Genomic DNA, 27,631 nt, shown 5'->3' on the forward strand with positions numbered 1-27,631 from the left:
AAGAGGATGTGCTGGCTAACACTAGTGTTCCTCAAGGTTTGTCTCCCAGGGTTCCAGTACCTACCAGTGAAAACTAGCTGCAGTTTACCTAAGCCCAGCACGAAGGATTCAACCCATGCCAAATTAGAGTGTTTTCAGATTTATTGGGGGCAATTCTCTAGTGGGCTCACTGATCCCAAGGATAAGAGTTCACTAGTCCCAAAGAGGTCAGAAAAGTCGATATGGGGAGTAAGGATAATGAAGGGTGGGGAGAAAGAGAGAAAGAGTGAGCAAGGCAAGGAAGGAGAGAAAAATGAAGTAATGGGGGGGGTGGTGAGAGGGAAAGTGGAGGGAAGAGAAGGAAGGATGGAAAGGGGAGGGGGAGGGAGAGAGAAGCGGAGAAACAGAAAGACAAAGAGTACAAAATTTCTGGATTATATAGGAAGAGCTTCTGGGGAAGGGAAAACTCTGCCCCTGTGCTGGAAAGTTCAAGGTACAAGGTGGGGTATGCCAGACTCGCCCTGTTACAGGTGGGGACTGAGGAGTGCTTGGAGAACCTGGAGGCCCAGACAGCTTCCCTTTGTTAAATACATGAAGGTCCACTGATTGTCGGGTCTGAATCCCAACAGCCACAAAGCAATACTCTTGTTTTCTCAATTCTCCCTTTAAGTGTTAATATCTTGGGCACCCTTCCACTTGTGGGACAGATTAATAACACCACTGCAAGTTGAGTACCAGGGATTATGCAAGCTGTATAACTTGATTCCAGGAAGCGGAAGGGAAAGAGACTACTGAATGTTGTGAGCTGAGTGCAGGTTGAAGTGAGGACCTGGTGAGCACAGGGTCAACGTCTGGGGAAGGGAGGAGCAAGCGGCTGGGCAGTCGTAGTTGGCGAGGTGGGTCCTTCCTAGGGCTGGGCGGGGAGACAGATGAGAACGCTATTGGAGAGAACGCTATTGGAGGACAGGCACAAGTGCTACTGAAATGCAAATTCCTGTAGATCTGGAAAAGGTCTGGCCCTGGGCTTGATGCTTGGGTCTGGAACTGTGAATCCTCACTGTATCTTCAGCTCACTCTAACCCTTAAGGAAGTGCTCAAGTCACTCAAGACGACTGGCCAATCAGAGTCTTACCTGGACCTGCCAATCAGAAGGGAAGGCGGGCTTTTCCGGGTGTCTAGGTGTAGGATTCGCTCAGTAGTTAAGCAGTCTTCACTGGTTCTGGCTGCTGTGCTCTCTGTCCTGCCGTTGGATTCTCTGAGGCATGTTCAGGCAAGCTCCAAAGTTGCGACATGGTGAGCACAGGGGCAGGGGGGGCGGGCGGACGGGCAGGGGACTGAGCAGTGGGAGCTGGTGTGGTGGGTCTTTCCCGGGGCTGAGTTGGAATCCGCGGCTACCCGTGAGGTCTTAGCCACTCACTAGACCCAGCGGCAGTTTCTGAATAACTTCCTTGTAGGGGCTGCAACTCTGCAGAGCATTTGGCTTGTGTATGGAAAGATCCTTGGCGTGATCCCAAACTCAGAAGCCTAGTTTCTACAGTTCTGTTCTTAGCATTTAACATTAAGGTGTAAGATCCATTTGGAGTTATTTTGTGGAGGTTGTGGAAGGCATCTCATGTGCTGGGTAGCAATCCAATATCAAGCTGTAATGTAAGAGTAGAATTGATGATGTAAAGGATTTGCTAAAGGTTAGGAGATAGCAAGGCACACCAAGTAGAATTTAGCTGAGAGAGGACTGCCTGCAAAACACCCCACGTGTAAGTAGTAAGCTAACCAAGCCTGTTAGAGATTAGGATGCTAGGATACACAAGTTTGTTCACCAGGATTGTCCAGAAATATGGCACCAGACCCTGATTTGCAACCAGCCACTAGGCCCCTCTCCATATCAAAGAGCAGGCCTCTAACAAGCTGATCAGTGGGGCATTACAGGATCACAATCAACAGTAAGGCCTGGTGTGCCCTAAAGGTTTAGTTTTCTTCTTGAGAAAAGCATAGTTCGCCACACGGGCCAGATGACACCCGGTGACAACCATTAGAAAAGGTAAAACAACAACAAAACACTGTTTTATTGAGTGCTGCCCTGATCAAGCTACGCTTTCCCTCCTTTTCCTGAGGTCCCCGTGTTTGAGCTTCTTCAGAGACTCAGGGACATGTTTGGCAGAACCAGTAACCATCTAGGACCTAGTCCTTGGGAGGTTTCCCTGGGTCCCTGGATATGGAGATCAAACAGCTCCCCTAAACCCAGGAATATGCTTGGGGCCAGGGCATTTGGGAGGGGTTGCTTAAGATTCTGAGAAAACAACTCTTGCCAGTTGTGGTTTGCCCTGAAGTTTTCGTATTTTGATGCTAATTCCACTGCCCCTAGGACAGCTGCCTAGAGGTGACTTCACCACAACCACCTCCCCATTGAATCTGTCAATTACAGGTGAGGGGCAGGTACAGGATAGAAGGAGGCCTGTCATTGGAGGAGAAGGAAGGATGGGCGGGAGAGAAGTTTGAAAGAAGAGGAGAAGACCAGGACAGAGAGGAGGAAAGAGGAAAGCTGGAGAAGCCATGGCCGGTGATGTTAAGAGTCTGCTCTGTGTATTTACAGGTTGTTATCAATGTTCCTAAGGGATGGATGGTACCGGGCTGTGTATGTTTAAGTCGGCAATTATACCTTACCAATTGGATCTAAGATTATTGTGTTGTGTGTTCTATATGTGGGGGTTTGAGTGTAGGAAAGTGTGCGGCTGGGATGTGTTTCTCCCAAGATACCTATCGGGATAAAAGACCAACAATACCCTCTTTATATTTACAATTTTACAACAACACTTCCCACCATGTGGGGCTATGGGTGCCAAGGCCACTATAGGCTTGGTAAGGAATATTTTTGAAATATGCTGAGTTCCTTGTGCAGTACTGTTTGATTAGACTTTTCCTGAGTGTGTCCCATTATATGATGTTACTGCTAACTTCATAGTTTAATCTTTCTGCTGACTTCATAGATGTCTCCCGTTTCTTTCCATTTCCCTCATGTAAACCATATACAAGGTGACATTCTTCTTAATGTCTTAGCTTAAGACACCCTCACCCCCACCCCAGCTTTTATACTTTCTAGCTTCTCCTTTTCCTATGTTTTTCTTCATCTGAGACCTTCCACTTAGGACACTGTCATTAACCTACTGTTTTAGGGCACTGGTGTACTTAAGAAACATCCCGGAAATGTTTGCTGTGTAAATGGCCTATCTAAGAGGCCAGACTTGTAGCCTCCAGTTTATATTTAAAGTGTTCAAAACTTATCCTGGAAAAAAAAATGGGCTGCGGAGATGGCTCAGCAGTTGAGAGCACTGACTGCTCTTCCAGAGATCCTATTCTCAGAACAACATGGTGACTCACAACCGTCTGTAATGGGATGCTCTCTTCTGAAGTGTCTGAAGGGAACCACGGTGTACTAACATATAAATAAAATAAATAAATCTTAAGAAAAAAAAACTTGGGGGTTGGGGATTTAGCTCAGTGGTAGAGCGCTTGCCTAGCAAGCACAAGGCTCTGGGTTTGGTCCCCAGCTCCGAAAAAAAAAAAAAAAAAAAGAAAAAAAGAAAAAAAAAAATACAACCTGGAACCTGAACCTAAAACAAACTTAAGGGTGACAGCATACATGGACTGTAAAATCTACCTAGGCTAGATCCTCTTTTAGCATTTTAGACCCAGCTAACTGGATCTTTGCTGGTCTTTGCTACTTTGTGGTTTCTTTTTCTCCACTTTTAATCCCCCTCCTCAGCCTCCCTTCCCCCCCACCCTCGTTTCACCCCCTAACACCAGATAGGAGAGAAACAAGGATGGAGGAGAAAAAGATCCTTGAATCTAGTTCCTTGTACTCGACTCAGCAGCATGAGTCAAACAGTCTCTGCTGGGGGTAGTTTAGATGAAAAGCCAAGAGTTAGATTTGGGGGGACTGCTGGTTAATACAGCTGCCTCGAGTTTGTTTTTCATAATTTTTATGCCCCAGAGTGCCATAGAAAGCAAAGCTACAAGTTAACAAACAATTCTCCAAAATATGCACAGAATATAGGGATGAGGTTATGAGAATCATCCTTTGGCAATACTTGGTTAAAATCCTTTTACCTTTCCACTATCAGCAGTCACAGTGAATGGAGTGATTCAGGGAAATTCAGTTCCAGAGTCCAAAAGGAGTTTCTGAGATGCAGAGGTTTCTCAGGTGTGCAGGGTGGGGTGTAGGTGGGCAGGGCAGATTCTACATCATTACTAAAATCCACATGGCATCATGTGGAAGCAGACATTAAGTTATTCTTCAACCTTCGTTTGTGTGTGGGTTCGGGGGGCTGGGTTTGTGTGAGATCACACAGGGGCATTGGGAGCCGCAGAGCCATAACCCTCCTTTCTTACGACCTTCACACAGAGAGCTCTAGAGCGTGGGGTCAGTAGTGGCGGGAGAGTCAGAAATATAGCAGTTTAGGGGTCAGTTTGAGTTATTCTTGTGGGAGTTGGGACGTCTGTGTTTTTTCCATTTGAATACACATGCAATCATAGGTAATATTGATCAAGTTCATTTTTCCTGGCTGAGTTTCCTTAGGTCTTTTGATTAAAACTTGACTATAATTTGGGGCTTATGTTCTTGCCTTTTTTTCTCTACATCTCCTTTTTTCACAAATGTGCTAAAACTTTTGATCGTTGTAGCTCTTTGATAAGTACAGATGGAATCTCCATTGTGCCAAAATGTGTACTATTTCTTCGTAATCCTGTTGATGATTCTGAGGTTTTTTTCACATGGCAAATAGCTTTGAAATCAGGTGTCCTATTATATATTATTAGATGTTTTCTTTATATTTTGAATTTTGCTGCAAATTGAACATACCCAACATTCCTTTTTTAACATCACTATAATGTTGTTGTTTACAGTTATATAACTTAGTAAAAGATATTCTACATAATAATTCATTTAGCAAGCTATATAGTATGTGTGCGAAACTGAAACTGATATGAAATAATGTCCAAAGCCATAGAAAGAGGACTTTAGTGTAGACTTTAGTGACACAGAATTCATCCTTAGGGTCACGTAGACAAGATCTTTATAAGTATGACTTAATTGAGAAAGAAAAAAGAATGAAAATAAAGCATGGTCCAGAATTGGACAATAAATCTGGATGTGACACAGGATTGTGTCTTAGCACTAAAGTCTGATAGCAGTACGTTGGAATTTTCCATAGATACCTACTAAAACTAGTTAAGACTGTGTTTCTATAGTTGATATAAAATTGTGCATGTTTAACATATGTATTCTGATACATGTGTACGTAATACCTTCACCCAAGCAATCCCCATCCTATGGAGTGTTGTATTGGAATCGAGGCTCGTGCCCAGACAGACCACACCTGGCCAGTACGGTTCCACGTGAGAGACTTTCATTGGTGCTGGGGATGGGGGATGCACAAAGGAGGGGAGGAGACAAAGGAGGAAAAGAGAAAGAAGGGGTGAAGGTCAGGAAGGGTTGGCTTTTTATTTGGGTAGGGACATAACTTCTTGCAGACAAGGGTGGGAGATGGACTAGGAGGACACTGGAACTATATGACAACAGATGCACAGGTCCCTTTCACCTCTGGGTGACGTCACTGCTATCGCTGGGTTTGGAGACAACCTGCAACCATAAAGCCGATTCCTCATACCAACACTTACTTCTCATAAAAATGACAGAATTGCCATGGATCCCAGCAGTCTTCTCAGTATAGTTTCCATGCACTTGAAATTGGTTTTAAAAAGTACCAGAATGCTCATGTTTCTTGCAGTTGTATTAATACTTGCCTAAATATGAAAATAACATCAATGCTCATTTGTTGAGGACAAGCTAGGTGCCTCTAGGCGACCTAGGGTGCCTTGGGTTAAAGGAGTGGATAAAGGATTATGCACTTGTAAAGACTCTCACAGTCAGTGCTTTATTGGTCATAAAACAGCATGTAATTATAGCTCAAGCATTATCAACCCATTTCTTTGTCCCATATAATTTTAACCTTTAATGCACTCTTATTATCAGATGGATATGGGAGCTTGAACCATGTTGTCAACATTGTAGGTAGCACTTGAAAATGAAGGGTGACCAAGCCAGCTCACTCAGTCAACAGGGTCTCAAGGGAGGGAGTGAGGATTGAAAGGAAAAAGAAAATTAGACAATATATAGCATGATTCTAGCCAGTGCTGAGGCTGAAGTGGGTCTATTTTTCCCAGTCTGCTTTTCTACCATTTTTAGTACAAGCAAATGATAAGGTCAATTCTAGGTCAAGGAACAAACAAGGCACAAAGACCTGTGATCATTGTTTCTAGGGGCTCATTAGTTTAACAAGAGAAAAGGAATGTTACTAGCCCAAATGAAAATATTCTTACCTGAACCTATTTCCTAAGTCCTAGTCCATGGTCAAATTCCTGCCAAATTCCTATAGAAGGGCAGAAAGCAGAGAATCCAGCTGAAACAATCTCCTTCAAATGTTTTTTTTTTCCTAATGTTTATTTAGAACATTAGGTGGAGAAGAGAAATGAAATATCAAGCTTTCTGTAGCAAGAGTTGTTATAGATGAGAAGCAAATGTGCTATTGTAGTATGCTATAAAAATGCAGAAAGTGGCTTTATTTGGATGGCATGAGAGCCCTCTGCCAATGAGTCATACTGCATGAAGAAGTAAAAACGAGGTTAAGAAACAGATTGAAGGTGTTGGAGATTTAGCTCAGTGGTAGAGTGCTTGCCTAGCAAGCGCAAGGCCCTGGGTTTGGTCCCCAGCTCTGAAAAAATGAAAAGAAAAAAAAAAAAAAAGAAAAAAAGAACCACATTGACTGTTTTGGTTGAGTTTAAATAGTAACGATAAATTAGAGTTGAACAAACATGTAAAAGTCTTAGATAACTGACTTGGCTCTTTGTTTTTTTTCTCTGCCTTCAGTAACTTAGATGGTAACACTTTCATTTTTGCTTTGGAGAAAGCGTTTAAACATTTAATATTTTTATACATTGGTTTATTTAGGCTTAATGCATAATATAGTTCATGTAGCGATTTTGTGCAACATCTCATTTATTTCTGTTTGAATAGTTATTGAAACATTATTTTTTCTTAAGAACAATTATGAGTATTCCTTTGGAATGAAATGAAAAGCATTGTAATCCCGCACTCCAAACTAGTGAAAGCTAACACAAGAAAGTGATTGCTTTTGTTTCCTGTGTGATATATATTTCACATTGCTGAGAACAAAACTTCTGATTTCACAGATATAGACTGGCCCCAAGATGAGCTTGTCATGAACTCCTGTGTTGCAGAGTATTTGATCATATTGTGAACCCAGAGACTGTCCAATTTGCTGGAGGCAGGGTTGGGGGTGGGGGAGCTGTTTCTAACTGGTATGGCTCAGCCCTTAGTACACACCTTTGCTCTCAAACGATGAAGGTAAACATCGTTTTTGAAGGAAGCGCTCAGGTTCGTAAGTAATGTATAATTGAGTGGGTGAAAAAATGATGGATCAGGGAAAGATCTGACAGAATAGGATATGCCCAACTCTCAAGAGAAGAGGGAAAAGAGGCAATATAAGAGGAAGCAGCACAGAGGGTAAGAGGAGGAGTCAGTTTTACCTGGAGAATTTTACAGAGACAGGCAGGCTAAAGACAGAAAAAGAGAAAATGAGCGAGAGAATGAGAAGAGAGCAGTTTACTAGAGTTCATTTGAGGCCAAGCACAGCAATTCAGTCAGAAGTGAAAGAAGCAATTTGAATTGGTTAGAGTGAAGAGTAAGAGCTAGAAGAGCAGAGTTGACCAGCCAGAGTTCAAAAAGAAGAAGAAAGGGTGATTATTTAACAGTTAAGTCTCTGATGCCCCAAACACTCAAGTGCCCAACTCTACTGAACCCCCTCAGTGTTTGCTGAGTGCTGAGCCTTGCTGATGCATGTGGAAGGTTTAGTTCCTAACAAAGGAACATCTTGATCTTTCTGTTTGGCACCTGGGCAGTAACACCCAGTTCCTGATTTTTGTTCCTGTTTTTGTCCTGAGGGCATAACCTATTTTTCCACTGTGCTTCCTGGAATTCTCCCCCCAGTGAACTTGGGGTGTATATTCTGTGAACCTCAGTAAAGCTTTGGCATTTTCTTAGTACAAATGACACTAGTCTGTGTCTTTTGTTAAATCCCACAGGCCATTCTAGACCTAGATAAGATTGTACAGAAGCTATAAGCTTCCATGACTAGGCCTAGATTATCAGAAGGAGGAAGTAAGCCTTTCAGGTATTTTTACATTCCTATGTGATAGTCACTGTCTACAAAAATAGAGCAAGTAGTGTATGTATCACAATCTTGCTGTCCCTATCTTTACGATTTTGCTTTTCTTTGTTCACTATAGCTTCCCTTCTTTGCCTTTCATCTAAACAATATTGAATTAAGTTTTTATATGAGGGTAGATTCTCATATAATATATCCTGACCACTGTTTCCCCAACCTGCACTCCCAACTACCCGTCACTTCTATCCTTTCCCCAAGGTCCACCACCCCACCCATGTCCTCTTCAAAAAGGAGCAGACCTAACAGACAAAACAAGAGAGAAAAAGACAAGGTGAAAGCCTTCATGTTGGACAAGGCAACCTGATAGGAAAAATCTCAAGATCAAGCCAAAGAATCAGAGTTACACCTGCTTCCACAGTTCGGAGTCCCTCAAAGACACCAAGCTAACAGCCATAACATATCAGCAGAGGACCTGGCATAGACCCATGCTGTCTCTATGCTTGCCATTTAAGTTTCTGTAAGATTCCTAGAAATCCAGTCAGTGTTAGTCATGGGTTCCCTCTGATGTCAAGGTCTCAAGTTAAACCAAACATTGGTTGGCCACTCAAACACATTTGTTACCATCATGCCCCAGCACATCTTAGGAAGGACCAATTGTAGGTATATGTGGGTGTTGGGGGCGGAGAGTGTTTCCAGGCTTCTCTACAGGTTTTAGCCTGTAGAGTACCTTCTCTCCTCAAAGAGACTCTTACACAGGAGTGAAGGCTCTGAGCTTGTACTCAGTTGACCTCTCCATTCAGTGAACTGTGTGGAATTTGTCCTTAATGATCAGGCCCTGCTGTCAGTTATCTGAGAGCAAAGTTTGTCCTTGCATCAGCATGGATTCTGGAAGGGTCTCAAGGGACCTCCTTGGCCAACAGCTCAACCGAATGTAACTTATTACCAACATTCAAGCCCTGCCTGGTGTCAAAAGATGGTCAGTTCAGACTCCATATCCTCCATTACTAGGAGTTTTCATTAGGGTTACCCTGGTCATCCAGGAAGTTGTCATTGTACTGGATTTCTATACTAACTCCCAAATAACCCCTAATTCCAGCTGTTTCTTCCTGCATTGTACTTTCCCCTGCATCCCCCTCAACTGATCCTCCCTACTCCTGTTCCCATCAAACTCTGGTCTACTCACAGAAATTATTCTATTTTCCCTGTAGAAAGAGATCTGTGCTTCCTCCCTAGGGTCCACCTCTTTAACTAACCCCTCTGGGTTTGATTACTATTTACCTGATAGGTAATATCCACTTGTAAGTAAATGCATGCCATGTTTGTCATTCTGGGTGTGATTTCTTTAGTTGCATTTACTTGCCTGTAAATTCATGATGGCATCTTTTTAAACAGCTGAGTGATAAATGTACCACATTTTTGGTGTAACCCATAGGGCTCAAAGTGAGTCTTAACTACAAGGAGATCCCCCAAGTGAGGCATGAGAATGGAGTTTAATGCAAAGGCAAGAGTTTATTTTCGGGAGTGTCGGGGTCAACCTTCAATCAGCCCCTCGTAGCGAGGGACTGGAAGGTGACCCCAATGGCTGTGACAAGCAGTTTTTATACTTTCAGGGGTACAGGTTACATTAGCAGGTTTACAGTTCAAACTTATATGGCATGCCTTTGAGCTCTTATCTGGGACCAGAGGGTCAGGCTACTCTCAGTACATTCTGCAGGATTTTCAAGAATGTCCAGGCTTTTCCCAAGAACTCTGGGTGGAGAATGGAACTTGTCCTAGCCTTGGCCCAAGGCGTGAAGTTGGGTCGTGCCCTAATCTTCACCAGAGGCAGTTGATGTAAAGCTGGCAAAAGCCCTTAGGGTCCCCATAACCTACCTACTTTCCACCAGGCCAAACCTCCTGATAGCTCTTAGGCTTCAGTAAAACTAGGGTCCTTCAACCCATTCTTTAGTTGAGGTACTTTTCGGTTGTTTCTAGGTTCTGGCAAGTGTGAATAAATATGCTATGAACATAGTTGAGCAAATGGCCTTGTGGTAGGGTGGAGCACCTTTTAGATGGATGCCAAGAGCTTTATAGCTGTGATTTGAGATAGATGGATTCTCAGGGTTCTGAGGCACCAGGACTCTGAGGAAATGCTCATTTCCATAGTGGCAGTATTAGTTTGCACCCTACAAGCATGGAGAGTTGTTACCCATTCTCCACATCCTTACCAGCATGACTTGTCACTTGTATTGATCTTAGCCCTTCTGACATGTGCAAGATAGATTCTCAAAGTAGTTTGGATTTGCATTTCCTTGATGGCTGAGATGATAATGATTTCTTTAAGTATTTCTCAGCTTTTTGAGATTCCTCTTTTGAGAATTCTCTGTAAAGATTTATACCCCCCCTGTTTTTTTAAAGATTTATTTATTTAATGTGTGTGAGTACACTGGAGCTGTCTTCAGACAAGCCAAAAGAGGGCATCAGATCCCATTACAGATGGTTGTGAGCCACCATGTGGCTGAACTCAGGACCTCTGGAAGAGCAGTCAGTCCTATTAACTGTTGAGTCATCTCTCCAGCCCCTTTACCCCATTTTTTAATTGAATTTTTTACTTTGAAAGTTTAATTTCTTGAGGTCTTTATGTATTTTATATATTAGGCCTCTATAAGATATGGATTTCTTTAAAAGAAAATATTTTCCCATTCCTCAGGCTGCCACTATGCACAATTCACTAGGATTTTGCCACAGCTAATCCCATTTATTTATTTATTTATTTATTTATTTATTTATTTATTTATTTATTTGCTTATTTGCAAAGATGAGAAACAGAATACACAGGATGAATATTGGCCTGTAATTTCGTAAATTTGTCATTACACTCTTGTAGTTCATGTTTAAAACACTTTTTGTCTGTCTTTCTGTCTCCTTTATCTTCTGAAAATTTACTGTGTTATGAGTTTCTTGAAGTTGTGATAGTTTGGGAAACAGTTTTAGTGTCCTCTTCTAAAGGCTTGCCTCTCCTCATTTCTTGGCAAATCTGTGTTTTCCAGTTTTCGTAATCATTAATTTTGACTGTGTGTGTGTGTGTGTGTGTGTGTGTGTGTGTGTGTGTGTGTGTGTGTGTGTATGGTTTGTTTGTTGGTTTTTGCTACTTAAATGATATTGTTAACACATTTGATTTGGGTTTTTTAAACTTTCTGAAATATTATTGCCTTTTTGTCCTAGTTAGCTTCAGTTGTGAACATTTTAGAGCCTACAATCATCTGAGGGTCTCTCACTTGAGGGCATGCCCTCATCAAAATGCCTGGATGCTGTATCAGTGAGAGATTGTGTTGTGATGATTGATGTGGGAAGGCTCAACACTGAGGGTGGCAGGATCCCTGAGCAAGTGGGCCAGGGCTGGGTAAGAGAGCTGGGTAAGTATGAGACAGTGACCAAGCAGGAAACAATAATTGTTCATGGTTTTTTCCTTTTCTTGAAGCTTGAGTTTCTATCCTAAGCTCCAGAACTGATGGCTGTCATGTGACTGGACCAAACAAGTAAACCTGTTTATTTCCTGAGATGCTTTTGGTTAGAGAATTGAATCAAAGTAGGAAAGTAGCAAGTGGGAACAAAAAAAAAAAGGTTATTTTGTTGCTGGACAGAAACTAGGGAAACTAGAAATGTTCTCCTTTGGAGGAAAGTGGTCAATATCAGGGCTTGAGATGGCAAAAAGCATAGAAAGCTGTATTCAGAGCTTAAACAGCTGTTGTTGTAGTACCTGGAAGGCTGGAGTCAATGCAAGTAATGCAGTCAGAAGTTGAGGTCATAGGATTTCAGAGGAAAATAGACTCCATGAAAAATTTAGCTAGAGGTCATTTATGTGGTATTTTGACCCCAAGTCTTTCTTATTCCACCCATGCTCTGATAAATTGAGGAAGGCAGAATTAAAAAAACATTAGCTATATTTCTCAGGTGAAATATTGAATCTGTTAGATGATTATTACTAGTAACTCATTGTGGACTACAAGAAAAAAACAAGTTGAGCAGAAATAAATGCAAAGTCTGTAGTTTGTAGAGAAAAGCAGCCCTGGGAAGTTACACGTGGCAGCCAAATGCTGAGAGAGAGGCATGAATTTTCAAAGAGATTATCACCATTAAAGAGAAGGACTTTGCTCAGGATTGGAAGCCTAATAAGGTGAATTAAGGGAAACAGTCCCTCCTGCTAAGCCTTCAGTTAATGGAAGGGGGAGTTGGCAAAGTCATTCCTAGACCCAGGAAGGAACTTCATATAAAACCTGCTGCTACTGGTCCAAGTGTGGCACCCAAGTTCTGGAAATAAGAAAGATGGAAAATGTAAGGTTATGGCTTCTTCCCCCGTGGTTTCAGTTCAGCAGTGTTCCAGCCATCTGTGTTTTGCAGAGTGAGATCCCCAGTGAGGGAGGACACTGTGAGAGTGCATGGGATGAATCTGAGGATGAAGCCTGAGTTGCATTTGAGACCACAAGATAGAGAGATATCCAAGTTATGAGACACCTGTCATGGAGAGCTGCATATAGCAAGTGGAGGTAACAAAGCCGAGAGATGTTTGAGAAGTTGCAGGGATATAGCCATCTAAGCCTTTTGAATCTGAAGCTCCTTGTGTCTGAGACAGAGCTGCAGGATTTGGTGTTCGTCCTGCTGGGTTTCTTGCTTTGGTCCAATCTTCCCTCACTATGTACACATTCCTCTCTTCTGGAATGGGAAGGGCCATTCTGTGCCTTTGTATGTTGGAAAGATATAACTTGCTTTCTGATTTTACAAGATGTGGCAATCAAGAGTGTCAGAAGTGATTTGGGGCATTTGAAGAGTGTATGGACTGCAGGCTATTAGGGTCATTGGAAGCTCCTGATTAGCTGCCTGTGAGGGATGGTTTTCCTAGAATTGACTTGTTTGGACTTTTCCAGTTCTGGGAAACAGAAACTTATGCCTAGCTTCCCAGTCTGTCAGTTTACAACCTGTCATGGAGGAATCAGCCTTGCTCTGGCCAACTCAGTTCTCTCAATAGAAACTTTTGTAGGAGGATCCTTCTAGATGATTAGTTATTGGGGATGACATTTGGATGTCTATAGACTCAACCCATTTCCTGTGTTGGGTGGGTGTGTGTGTGTGTGTGTGTGTGTGTGTGTGTGTGTGTGTATTGTATAGTGGTTGTACCTGATTAGTCAGGCTCTTTCTTATGTTGTCTTGCCTTCAGCATTATAGACTCTAACCCTAAATCACATAAGATGCAGTTGAAGCAATTGCTATTCAGTGCTAAGGTATTTTGCAAGCCTGGTGTTTTTTTTTTTTTTTTTTTTTTTTTATTAACTTGAGTATTTCTTATATACATTTCGAGTGTTATTCCCTTTCCCGGTTCCTGGGCAAACATCCCCCTCCCCCCTCCCCTTCCTTATGGGTGTTCCCCTCCCAACCCTCCCCCCATTGCCGCCCTCCCCCCATAGACTAGTTCACTGGGGGTTCAGTCTTAGCAGGACCCAGGGCTTCCCCTTCCACTGGTGCTCTTACTAGGATATTCATTGCTACCTATGGGGTCAGAGTCCAGGGTCAGTCCATGTATAGTCTTTAGGTAGTGGCTTAGTCCCTGGAAGCTCTGGTTGCTTGGCATTGTTGTACTTTTGGGGTCTCGAGCCCCTTCAAGCTCTTCCAGTTCTTTCTCTGATTCCTTCAATAGGGGACCTATTCTCAGTTCAGTGGTTTGCTGCTGGCATTCGCCTCTGTATTTGCTGTATTCTGGCTGTGTCTCTCAGGAGCGATCTACATCCGGCTCCTGTCGGTCTGCACTTCTTTGCTTCATCCATCTTGTCTAATTGGGTGGCTGTATATGTATGGGCCACATGTGGGGCAGGCTCTGAATGGGTGTTCCTTCAGTCTCTGTTTTAATCTTTGCCTCTCCCTTCCCTGCCAAGGGTATTCTTTTTCCTCATTTAAAGAAGGAGTGAAGCATTCACATTTTGATCATCCGTCTTGAGATTCGTTTGTTCTAGGGATCTAGGGTAATTCAAGCATTTGGGCTAATAGCCACTTATCAGTGAGTGCATACCATGTATGTCTTTCTGTGATTGGGTTAGCTTACTCAGGATGATATTTTCCAGTTCCAACCATTTGCCTACGAATTTCATAAACTCGTTGTTTTTGATAGCTGAGTAATATTCCATTGTGTAGATGTACCACATTTTCTGTATCCATTCCTCTGTTGAAGGGCATCTGGGTTCTTTCCAGCTTCTGGCTATTATAAATAAGGCTGCGATGAACATAGTGGAGCACGTGTCTCTTTTATATGTTGAGGCATAGCTGGATCCTCAGGCAGTTCAATGTCCAATTTTCTGAGGAACCTCCAGACTGATTTCCAGAATGGTTTTACCAGTCTGCAATCCCACCAACAATGGAGGAGTGTTCCTCTTTCTCCACATCCTCGCCAGCATCTGCTGTCACCTGAGTTTTTGATCTTAGCCAATCGCACTGGTGTGAGGTGAAATCTCAGGGTTGTTTTGATTTGCATTTCTCTTATGACTAAAGATGTTGAACATTTCTTTAGGTGTTTCTCAGCCATTCGACATTCCTCAGCTGTGAATTCTTTGTTTAGCTCAGAACCCCATTTTTTAATAGGGTTATTTGTTTCCCTGCGGTTTAACTTCTTGAGTTCTTTGCATATTTTGGATATAAGGCCTCTATCTGTTGTAGGATTGGTAAAGATCTTTTCCCAATCTGTTGGTTGCCGTTTTGTCCTAACCACAGTGTCCTTTGCCTTACAGAAGCTTTGCAGTTTTATGAGATCCCATTTGTCGATTCTTGATCTTAGAGCATAAGCCATTGGTGTTTTGTTCAGGAAATTTTTTCCAGTGCCCATGTGTTCCAGATGCTTCCCTAGTTTTTCTTCTATTAGTTTGAGTGTGTCTGGTTTGATGTGGAGGTCCTTGATCCACTTGGACTTAAGCTTTGTACAGGGTGATAAGCATGGATCGATCTGCATTCTTCTACATGTTGCCCTCCAGTTGAACCAGCACCATTTGCTGAAAATGCTATCTTTTTTCCATTGGATGGTTTTGGCTCCTTTGTCAAAAATCAAGTGACCATAGGTGTGTGGGTTCATTTCTGGGTCTTCAATTCTATTCCATTGGTCTATCTGTCTGTCTCTGTACCAATACCATGCAGTTTTTATCACTATTGCTCTGTAATACTGCTTGAGTTCAGGGATAGTGATTCCCCCTGAAGTCCTTTTATTGTTGAGGATAGCTTAACTATCCTGGGTTTTTTGTTATTCCAGATGAATTTGCAAATTGTTCTGTCTAACTCTTTGAAGAATTGGATTGGTATTTTGATGGGGATTGCATTGAATCTGTAGATTGCTTTTGGTAAAATGGCCATTTTTACTATATTAATCCTGCCAATCCATGAGCATGGGAGATCTTTCCATCTTCTGAGGTCTTCTTCAGTTTCTTTCCTCAGTGTCTTGAAGTTCTTATTTATTGTACAGATCTTTTACTTGCTTGGTTAAAGTCACACCGAGGTACTTTATATTATTTGGGTCTATTATGAAGGGTGTCGTTTCCCTAATTTCTTTCTCGGCTTGTTTCTCTTTTGTATAGAGGAAGGCAACTGATTTATTTGAGTTAATTTTATACCCAGCCACTTTGCTGAAGTTGTTTATCAGCTTTAGTAGTTCTCTGGTGGAACTTTTGGGATCACTTAAATATACTATCATGTCATCTGCAAATAGTGATATTTTGACCTCTTCTTTTCCGATCTGTACCCTTTGATCTCCTTTTGTTGTCTGATTGCTCTGGCTAGAACTTCAAGAACTATATTGAATAAGTAGGGAGAGAGTGGGCAGCCTTGTCTAGTCCCTGATTTTAGTGGGATTGCTTCAAGTTTCTCTCCATTTAGTTTAATGTTAGCAACTGGTTTGCTGTATATGGCTTTTACTATGTTTAGGTATGGGCCTTGAATTCCTATTCTTTCCAGGACTTTTATCATGAAGGGGTGTTGAATTTTGTCAAATGCTTTCTCAGCATCTAAGGAAATGATCATGTGGTTCTGTTCTTTCAGTTTGTTTATATAATGAATCACGTTGATGGTTTTCCGTATATTAAACCATCCCTGCATGCCTGGGATGAAGCCTACTTGATCATGGTGGATGATTGTTTTGATGTGCTCTTGAATTCGGTTTGCCAGAATTTTATTGAGTATTTTTGCGTCAATATTCATAAGGGAAATTGGTCTGAAGTTCTCTTTCTTTGTTGTGTCTTTGTGTGGTTTAGGTATAAGAGTAATTGTGGCTTCGTAGAAGGAATTCGTTAGGGCTCCATCTGTTTCAATTTTGTGGAATAGTTTGGATAATATTGGTATGAGGTCTTCTATGAAGGTTTGATAGAATTCTGCACTAAACCCGTCTGAACCTGGGCTCTTTTTGGTTGGGAGACCTGTAATGACTGCTTCTATTTCCTTAGGAGTTATGGGGTTGTTTAACTGGTTTATCTGTTCCTGATTTAACTTCGATACCTGGTATCTGTCTAGGAAATTGTCCATTTCCTGAAGATTTTCAAATTTTGTTGAATATAGGTTTTTATAGTAAGATCTGATGATTTTTTGAATTTCCTCCGAATCTGTACTTATGTCTCCCTTTTCATTTCTGATTTTGTTAATTTGGACGCACTCTCTGTGTCCTCTCGTTAGTCTGGCTAAGGGTTTATCTATCTTGTTGATTTTCTCAAAGAACCAACTTTTGGTTCTGTTGATTCTTTCTATGGTCCTTTTTGTTTCTACTTGGTTGATTTCAGCTCTGAGTTTGATTATTTCCTGCCTTCTACTCCTCCTGGGTGTATTTGCTTCTTTTTGTTCTAGAGCTTTTAGGTGTGCTGTCAAGCTGCTGACATATGCTCTTTCCTGTTTCTTTCTGCAGGCACTCAGCGCTATGAGTTTTCCTCTTAGCACAGCTTTCATTGTGTCCCATAAGTTTGAGTATGTTGTATCTTCATTTTCATTAAATTCTAAAAAGTTTTTAATTTCTTTCTTTATTTCTTCCTTGACCAGGTTATCATTGAGTAGAGCATTGTTCAATTTCCACGTATATGTGGGCATTCTTCCCTTATTGTTATTGAAGACCAGTTTTAGGCCGTGGTGGTCCGATGGCATGCATGGGATTATTTCTATCTTTCTGTACCTGTTGAGGCCCGTTTTTTGACCAATTATATGGTCAATTTTGGAGAAAGTGCCATGAGGAGCTGAGAAGAAGGTATATCCTTTTGCTTTAGGATAGAATGTTCTATAAATATCCGTTAAGTCCATTTGGCTCATGACTTCTCTTAGTCTGTCGACATCACTGTTTAATTTCTGTTTCCATGATCTGTCCATTGATGAGAGTGGGGTGTTGAAATCTCCCACTATTATTGTGTGAGGTGCAATGTGTGTTTTGAGCTTTAGTAAGGTTTCTTTTACGTATGTAGGTGCCGTTGTATTTGGGGCATAGATATTTAGGATTGAGAGTTCATCTTGGTGGATTTTTCCTTTGATGAATATGAAGTGTCCTTCCTTATCTTTTTTGATGACTTTTAGTTGAAAATTGATTTTATTTGATATTAGAATGGCTACTCCAGCTTGCTTCTTCTGACCATTTGCTTGGAAAGTTGTTTTCCAGCCTTTCACTCTGAGGTAGTGTCTGTCTTTGTCTCTGAGGTGTGTTTCCTGTAGGCAGCAGAATGCAGGGTCGTCGTTGCGTATCCAGTTTCTTAATCTATGTCTTTTTATTGGGGAGTTGAGGCCATTGATATTGAGAGATATTAAGGAATAGTGATTATTGCTTCCCGTTATATTCATATTTGGATGTGAGGTTATGTTTGTGTGCTTTTCTTCTCTTTGTTTTGTTGCCAAGACGATTAGTTTCTTGCTTCTTCTAGGGTATAGCTTGCCTCCTTATGTTGGGCTTTACCATTTATTATCCTTTGTAGTGCTGGATTTGTAGAAAGATATTGTGTAAATTTGGTTTTGTCATGGAATATCTTGGTTTCTCCATCAATGTTAATTGAGAGTTTTGCTGGATACAGTAACCTGGGCTGGCATTTGTGTTCTCTTAGGGTCTGTATAACATCACTCCAGGATCTTCTGGCCTTCATAGTTTCTGGCGAGAAGTCTGGTGTGATTCTGATAGGTCTCCCTTTATATGTTACTTGACCTTTTTCCCTTACTGCTTTTAATATTCTTTCTTTATTTTGTGCGTTTGGTGTTTTGACATTTATGTGACGGGAGGTGTTTCTTTTCTGGTCCAATCTATTTGGAGTTCTGTAGGCTTCTTGTATGTCTATGGGTATCTCTTTTTTTAGGTTAGGGAAGTTTTCTTCTATGATTTTGTTGAAGATATTTACTGGTCCTTTGAGCTGGGAGTCTTCACTCTCTTCTATACCTATTATCCTTAGGTTTGATCTTCTCATTGAGTCCTGGATTTCCTGTATGTTTTGGACCAGTAGCTTTTTCCGCTTTACATTATCTCTGACAGTTGAGTCAATGATTTCTATGGAATCTTCTGCTCCTGCGATTCTCTCTTCCATCTCTTGTATTCTGTTGGTGAAGCTTGTATCTATAGCTCCTTGTCTCTTCTTTTGGTTTTCTATATCCAGGGTTGTTTCCATGTGTTCTTTCTTGATTGCTTCTATTTCCATTTTTAATTCCTTCAACTGTTTGATTGTGTTTTCCTGGAATTCTTTCAGGGATTTTTGCGATTCCTCTCTGTAGGCTTCTACTTGTTTATTAATGTTTTCCTGTGTTTCCCTAAGTGTGTTCATGTCTTTCTTGAAGTCCTCCAGCATCATGATCAAATCTGATTTTGAAACTAGATCTTGCTTTTCTGGTGTGTTTGGATATTCCATGTTTGTTTTGGTGGGAGAATTGGGCTCCGATGATGGCATGTAGTCTTGGTTTCTGTTGCTTGGGTTCCTGCGCTTGCCTCTCGCCATCAGATTATCTCTAGTGTTACTTTGTTCTGCTATTTCTGACAGTGGCTAGACTGTCCTATAAGCCTGTGTGTCAGGAGTGCTGTAGACCTGTTTTCCTCTCTTTCAGTCAGTTATGGGGACAGAGTGTTCTGCTTTCGGGCGTGTAGTTTTTCCTCTCTACAGGTCTTCAGCTGTTCCTGTGGGCCTATGTCTTGAGTTCACCAGGCAGCTTTCTTGCAGCAGAAAATTTGGTCTTACCTGTGGTCCCGAGGCTCAGGATCGCTCGTGGGGTGCTGCCCAGGGGCTCTCTGCAGCGGCAGCAACCAGGAAGACCTGTGCCGCCCCTTCCGGGAGCTTCAGTGCACCAGGGTTCCAGATGGTCTTTGGCTTTTTCCTCTGGCGTCCGAGATGTGTGTGCAGGGAGCAGTCTCTTCTGGTTTCCCAGGCTTGTCTGCCTCTCTGAAGGTTTAGCTCTCCCTCCCACGGGATTTGGGTGCAGAGAACTGTTTATCCGGTCTGTTTCCTTCAGGGTCCGGCGGTGTCTCTGGCAGGGGTCCTGCTGCTCCTGGGCCCTCCCCCACGGGAGCCCAGAGGCCTTATACAGTTTCCTCTTGGGCCAGGGATGTGGGCAGGGGTGAGCAGTGTTGGTGGTCTCTTCCGCTCTGCAGCCTCAGGAGTGCCCACCTGACCAGGCGGTTGGGTCTCTCTCTCACCGGGTCTGGGAGCAGAGAGCTGCTGCGGGCCGGGATCCGCGGGTGTGGGACTTCCGGTAAACACAGAACGTGCCCGGTCCTAGAGAAATTCTGCTTCCGTGTGTCCCAAGCTCACCAGGCAGCTTTCTTGCAGCAGAAAATTTGGTCTTACCTGTGGTCCCGAGGCTCAGGTTCGCTCGTGGGGTGCTGCCCAGGGGCTCTCTGCAGCGGCAGCAACCAGGCAAGCCTGGTGTTTTTTATAATTTTAATTTTGTTTTTGTTTTTGAGGACAAAGTTTCTCTATGTAGCCCTGGCTGTCCTGAAAGGAGCTGTTTAGAACATACGGCCTCAAACGTAAATGGTCCACCTGCCTCTGGCTCCAGAGTCCCAGGATTAAATGTGGGCCATCATGCCCAGGTTTTTCTTTGTTTCTTTGTTTGTTTGTTCGTTTTTATATTATTGGCTGATGGGTTGGACTGTGGGTTTTGGCACATGTCAAGCATATGCTGCTGTGTTGATCTTCATCTACGTTATGAACTTTGAAATTTGACAGAGAGCATATTCTGCTTCTCAGGATGGCATGTATTCATGACATTCATACTGCCTGGCTATATTGCCTGAGCTTTCTGAGTCATTGGATTGCAGGTATATGACATTTTTCCTACCTGTTGCATTTGTGTTGATTTTTTTAATGAATATGTATATTTTGCCTGTATGAATGAATATGCACATCATGTATTCCTAATCCCCATAGTAGCCAGAAAATGGCTTCAGAATTCCTGAACTTGGAGTAATCAATAGTTGCGAAGCTCCCTTCTAACTACTGGCAATTGAGGCCAATTATTTTTAAGACCAGCAAGAGCTCTTCACTGATGAGCCAGCTCCTGTCCTATGTTGCTTATTTAGGATCAACATTTACATTGCCAATATTTTGAGCTATCTGTTTGTATCTGTTTAAACATTCATTCCCTTTTAGTAAGATCTCATTATTGTTACAGTTTAAACTGGGCCACCTCAAGATTCTGGAAGAAGAATACAGAACTGCAGTGAATTTAATTTGTAGGAACTCTAGTAAAAACCTCTGAGTCCTTTCTATCTTTCTTGTTTGTTTGATTAATTTTTCATAGGGGAGACAGGGTCTTAATATGTACCTCTGGCTGTCCTGGATAGACCTCAGATATACCTACCTCTGCCTCCTCAGTGCTTGGATTAAAGACATGAACCTATATGCTCACTTGATATTTTTTGCAGTTAGTAATTGTTCATACAATTTCTCTGTGTGCTTAGTACTGCTCCTATCTCTCTCTCTCTCTCTCTCTCTCTCTCTCTCTCTCTCTCTCTCCATTAATTAGCATTTCTTTTGCAAGGCTATGTCCTACTCAATGAGCAAAGAAATGACAGAGGTGAACCTTATTACTCAGTTTTCTTCTAAGATGATTTGGTAATTAACATTAGAACATCTGGGTCAAGAAATAAGTGGGGGAAGTATCAGAAGCATACATTTACAGTGATATCGGTATCATGGTTTCTGTTGTACTCATGTATGGGATATTTCAGGATGCATTAACCTATGATGATGTACATGTGAACTTCACTCGAGAAGAATGGGCTTTGCTGGATCCTTCACAGAAGAGTCTCTACAAAGATGTGATGCAGGAGACCTACAGGAACCTCACTGCTATAGGTAAGACAGTGAATTTTCTTTCAGTTTTTAAAATAAGGAAACAATTGTTACTTTTTTACTGTTGCTTTTCTGTAACTTCAATTGAGAATAAAGAAGAATGAGGTGAAAAGGTCAGGTTCACTGAAGATAGTAACTCAAATGTTGCCTAATTTCCAATAATATATCATACATTTTCTGGTATTGTATTTTAGGTTACAATTGGGAAGACCATACTATTGAAGAACATTGTCAAAGTTTCAGAAGACATGGAAGGTAATTTTCATGTGCAAGTTGGTATGAATATGCCTCTGAAGAAATGTTAGTATGTCCTGTAACTTTTAAAGAAAAGCAACAGTGGTTAAAAAAAAAAAAAAAAAAGCACTTCCTTAAGTGTATTGATTACTAAATTCTCACAAATCCATGTACCTCAATGTCAGGTGTCTGACTTGTTTTTTGCAAGGCCTTCCTCTATGAAAGAAGACAAAGAAACAATGCCTTAGCCTTACCATTTGAATCATAGCCACATTACAGCTACTCTGTAAACCTGTCAATCTGTTTAGTCTCACAACACACACACACAGATAGAGTAGGTGATAAGTTTATGTTTCTAACAGGCAAATATATCATAGTAAAGCTGATTACTCATGTAGTAACATTGTTAAGTTTGAGAGGGACAGTTTATGAGAGTCAAGAATGTTGTTCAAGAGAAACCTTAATTCTTATACCATATGACTATGATGAACAAAAAGTCAAACTGTGTGAATGCAATGTGGAAACATTTCATTTGTTATTTTAACAGCTATATCCTGTGTCACAATGGATACAAGCCATGTGAGCACAAGGATATTGAAAGAAGCAATGTCCCCCCCACCCCCAGAACAATTAAGATATATGTAGTAGTCCACTTTGAGCAGACTTTCTCAGTGTGATACAAGTTTATAATTAGTTGGTTTCCCAACTTCATTGGGAATATATCCATAAAGTCACCTAGCACAAAATCCCTATGAATACTAGGATTGTGGAAATTCCTTTCTGTTTGTCCTGGTTCACTTTGCTGATGAGGTATGCAAATGTAGTGTATTTGACAATAAAGGAAAGCATATGAATGTACTCAATGTGGTAAAGCTCTGAGCTCTTCCATTTCTCTTCAAATATATGAGAAATCTCATAGAGATAGAGGATGGTACAAATTTGAGCCATGTAATAACAGTTTTACCAACCCATAGTGAATGGGAAACCATGAGTGTAAACAAAGTGATACAACCTTAAGATGTGATTCTTCTTTACAATTAGATCAAATTATAGAATTAATTTCCATTTATTAGATTCATTAGTTTAGTGAATGTGGTAAAGCTTTCCCAAGTGCTAACTATCTATCTTTGCAGGCATGAAAGATGTCATACTGGAGAGAAACCCTCTGAAAATACTCAGTGTGGTAAAGCCTTTGCACAACATAGTCATCTCCAAAGACATAAGAGCACACATACTGGAGAGAAACTCTGTGAATGTAAGCCACGTGATAAAGCCTTTACATACGATTCTCAGCTTCAAACTCTTGAAAGAATTCATACTGGAGAAAAAACCTACAAATGTACTCAATGTGGTAAAGCCTTTGAACGTCGTTGTAATTTTAGAAGGCATAAACTAATACATTCTGGAAGAAAATCCTACAAATACAATCAGTGTGGTAAAGCCTTTGCACGACTCAGTCATCTGAAAACGCATGGAATAACACATACTGGAGAGAAACCTTACAAATGTGATCAATGTGGTAAAGCCTTTGCATCTCATAGTTATCTCCATGTACATAAAAGAGAACATACTGGAGAGAAGCCCTATGAATGTAATCAATGTGGAAAAGCCTTTGTACTTCACAGTGCTCTTAAAACACATGAAAGAATTCATACTGGAGAGAAACCCTACAAATGCAATCAATGTGGTAAAGCCTTTGCAAGACCCAGTCATCTCAAAAGGCATGGAATAACACATACTGGAGAGAAACCTTATGAATGTGAACAATGTGGTAAAGCCTTCATAAGTTGTAGTTATCTCCAAGTACATAAAAGAATACATACTGGAGAGAAGCCCTATGAATGTGATCAATGTGGTAAAGCCTTTATACGTTGTAGTCATCTCCAAGTACATAAAAGAGAACATACTGGAGAGAAGCCCTATGAATGTAATCAATGTGGTAAAGCCTTTGTACTTCACAGTGATCTTAAGAGACATAAAAGAATTCATACTGGAGAGAAACCCTACAAATGCAATCAATGTGGTAAAGCCTTTGCACGACCCAGTCATCTCAAAAGGCATGGAATAACACATACTGGAGAGAAACCTTATGAATGTGAACAATGTGGTAAAGCCTTTACATCTCATAGTTATCTCCAAGTACATCAAAGAATACATACTGGAGAGAAGCCCTATGTATGTGATCGGTGTGATAAAGCCTTTGCATATCATAGTTATCTCCAAGTACATAAAAGAATACATAGTGGAGAGAAGCCCTATGTATGTGATCGGTGTGATAAAGCCTTTGCATATCATAGTTATCTCCAAGTACATAAAAGAATACATACTGGAGAGAATCTCTATGAATGTGATCAATGTGGTAAAGCCTTTGCATCTCATAGTTCTCTCCAAGTACATAAAAGAGAACATACTGGAGAGAAGCCCTATGAATGTAATCAATGTGGTAAAGCCTTTGTACTTCACAGTGCTCTTAAGAGACATAAAAGAATTCATACTGGAGAGAAACCCTACAAATGCAATCAATGTGGTAAAGCCTTTGCACGACCCAGTCATCTCAAAAGGCATGGAATAACACATACTGGAGAGAAACCTTATGAATGTGAACAATGCGGTAAAGCCTTTACATCTCATAGTTATCTCCAAGTACATCAAAGAATACATACTGGAGAGAAGCCCTATGTATGTGATCAATGTGGTAAAGACTTTGCATATCATAGTTATCTCCAAGTACATAAAAGAATACATAGTGAAGAGAAGCCCTATGTATGTGATCGGTGTGATAAAGCCTTTGCATATCATAGTTATCTCCAAGTACATGAAAGAATACATAATGGAGAGAATCTCTATGAATGTGATCAATGTGGTAAAGCCTTTGCATCTCATAGTTCTCTCCGAGTACATAAAAGAATACATACTGGAGAGAAGCCCTATGAATGTAATCAATGTGGTAAAGCCTTTGTAGGTCAGAGTAAACTTAAAAGGCATGAAAGAATTCATACTGGAGAGAAACCTTACAAATGTAATGAATGTGGTAAAGCCTTTGTATGTAACGCTTATCTCCGAAAACATAAAGCAACACATACTACAGTGAAACCTTGTGAATGTAAGTAATTTAGTAAATTCTTTGCCTCTCATGATCAACTTTGACAACATGAAAGAATTCATACCGGAAAGAAACCTTACGAATGTAGTCAATATGGTAAAGCAGTTTCACAATCAAGCCACCTCCAACTACATAAAAGAAAACATACATACTAAAGAGTAACCCTATGAATGTAACCAATGTAGTAAAGCCTTTACTGTGATCTTCAAAGGTATGGTGGTTTAAATATACTTGGCCCATGGCAAGTGGCAGTGTTAGGAGGTATGGCCTTTTTGGAGTAGATGTGGCCTTTGAGGAAGTATGTCACTGTGGAGGGGGGATGGGCTTTCAGACCCCATGCTTAAACTCTGCCCAGGGCAGAAGTGTCTTCTGGCTGCCTTCTGATCAAGATGTAGAACTCTCTCCTCCAGCACCATGTCTGCTTGGACACTAACATTTCTTCCACCTTGATAATAGACTGAACCTCTGAATCTGTATACCTCCCCTCCCCCCAATTAAATGTCCTTTGTTGCCTTGGTCATGGTATCTTTTCACAGCATTAATACCCAAATTAACACAAACAGAATAAAAGATAGCACACTAGAGAGAAACTATGAATGTACTGAATATGGTGAAGCCTTTGCACATTTCTATAGTTCTCACTATAATAAAAGTATTCACTTGCGTTCACTGAAACCCTGTGAATGCAGAAAATAACATTCTTGAGAAAAGCCTTATGAATGGGCTCAATGTGGTAAAGTGTTTGTGTTTTGAAATCTGCATAAATACTTAACAATTCAAAAACATGGTCAAAGTAAATGCCAGGAGTCTATTGGAAACAAGCTGTGTTAGAAGGGTAGGGATTATGAATAGTGTGGTTGGGTGTGCACTTAGTTCCAGAAAGTTAGGGTTTAGGGTTAAAGTGTTGTGGGGGGCGGTGTGGGTTAGGGAGTGGGTGGGTAGGGTTAGGTTGGGGGTGTTTAGGGTTAGGGGGTTAGGAAAAAGTGTGATTTTGGGGAAGGAAATGGGAGGAGGTTGGTTGTGGGACAGGGAGGGATTAAAATGATATATAGTATTCATAAAATCCTCAAATACAAAAATAATCAAGTTGAACAGCTTCAACGTAAATAGATTGGGTGGTAAGGAGAGTTGTTACTATATACATTAATGAAATTCAGAAAAATCATTAGGTCTTATTTTAGAAATCACTTATTTCAATAAAGTGGAAAACTCTAAAATAAAGTATGTAGATTTCTGGACTTATATAACCTACCAAAAGTAAATCATGAAGATCTAAAACAAAAAATGGAGCAGCTTTGTAGAAAGCAGTACAAGTGAAGTAGTGATCAAATATTTACCAAATAAAAAAAATTACCAGACCTTCAATGAAATACACAAATGCTTCTCAAACTATGCTATTAAATAGCAAAGGAAGGTTACATTACCAAACTCTTTATGAAGTTAGTATTAGCCTAGTACTAAAACCAGAAAAACACAGACCAATCTCCAACATAAATACATGCAAAATTTCTTTAAAAATGCCTGCAAACTCTTCAATAATAAATCACAAAATTACTATGATCAAACTGGTTTATTCCAGAGATGTAGTGCTGGCTCAATATGTCAATAAATTTTATAAATTTCACAAATCTCCTGTTTTTGATAGAATAGAAATCATATCAATCAATAGACATGTAAGGCTTTTGACAAAGCCAACATCAATCATGTCAAATATCCTCCCCCCCAAAAATTTCTTGAATTAAACCTGACCAAGGAAGTGAAAGACCTGTGTAATGAAAATTCTGTAGATACTCAATAAAATTAAAGAGGACACTAGAAGATGGAAAGACCTTGCATGCTCATGGGATGGCCCTACTTCCAAAATCAATCTACAGATTCAATGCAATCCCAAGAGAAATTAAGGGGGAATAGTATCAAAGTCCATTACTTAATGCATGAAAACCCTATAATCCCATTATTCTGTATAATAAGTGTTAAGTGATAAGACATTTTTGAAAGCTTTAGATCCATACTGGTTTTAGGAACACGCACAGTCACACACATGCACATGACAAAACTGCTAAACACCAGTCAGGCATATGATGTTCTACCAGTAAACCCAGCTCTGGTGAGCTGGTGCCCTGGGATTCATTGTCAAGACAGCTTAGCCTAAATTATTTATCTCAAGTGAGAGACCCAGCTTCAAAAACAAGGTAGATATTACCTGAGGTCAACAATTGTTCAAGAGATGCATGAACATATATGAACACACTATATACAAATGGAACATAATTAAGACTAAAAGCTGTGGCACATGCCAGAACATAGATGCCCCAAGGAATTTACACAAAAAGAAATAACCCAGTTGCCAAGAGACAAATACTATATGATGTTATTTGTACAAGGAACCTAGAGACAACAAATTGGAAGCACTGGAAAGCAGCATGGTGGTTGCCAAGGGCTTTGAGAGGGAGAAGTGAAGAGCTGGTATTTATTGAATATAGAATTCCAGTTTGAAATGGTAAAAGAATTGTGATGCATGGGAATCATAATCCCACAATCCAGTGAATGTACTTCATGCCACTCAACTATCAACTTAGATAAAAATGATAGCTTTCATATTATGTATATTTTACAAGAATAATAAAAGTCCTCCATCGCCATAAAGTGATAAGGAGTTTGGGCCCTGTATAGCTGCAACTCAGTAACAGCAATGTTAATCTACTTTGGTGAGTTTCCTAACGGTCTCAGTGCATTTAGATACCTGTATCTTGAAAATAAAGTAACCTTAAAATGTC

The 27,631-nt window shown here is 40.8% G+C and overlaps 1 protein-coding gene across 1 annotated transcript; it reads left to right on the top strand.

Moving 5' to 3' along the window:
• The first annotated feature begins 1,184 nt into the window (after positions 1 to 1,184).
• LOC134478907 (zinc finger protein 431-like) lies at positions 1,185 to 27,631 on the top strand. The gene is made up of 5 exons (XM_087569065.1): positions 1,185 to 1,272; positions 2,402 to 2,569; positions 21,394 to 21,520; positions 21,712 to 21,772; positions 22,885 to 27,631. Exons 1-5 carry the CDS (start codon positions 1,270 to 1,272, stop codon positions 24,860 to 24,862), a joined length of 2,337 nt encoding a protein of 778 aa, XP_087425191.1. The 5' UTR covers positions 1,185 to 1,269; the 3' UTR covers positions 24,863 to 27,631.

This window comes from Rattus norvegicus, chromosome 9 (genome assembly GCF_021556685.1).
Source record: "Rattus norvegicus strain SHRSP/BbbUtx chromosome 9, alternate assembly SHRSP_T2T, whole genome shotgun sequence".
In the NCBI taxonomy this organism is placed as follows: domain Eukaryota; kingdom Metazoa; phylum Chordata; class Mammalia; order Rodentia; family Muridae; genus Rattus; species Rattus norvegicus.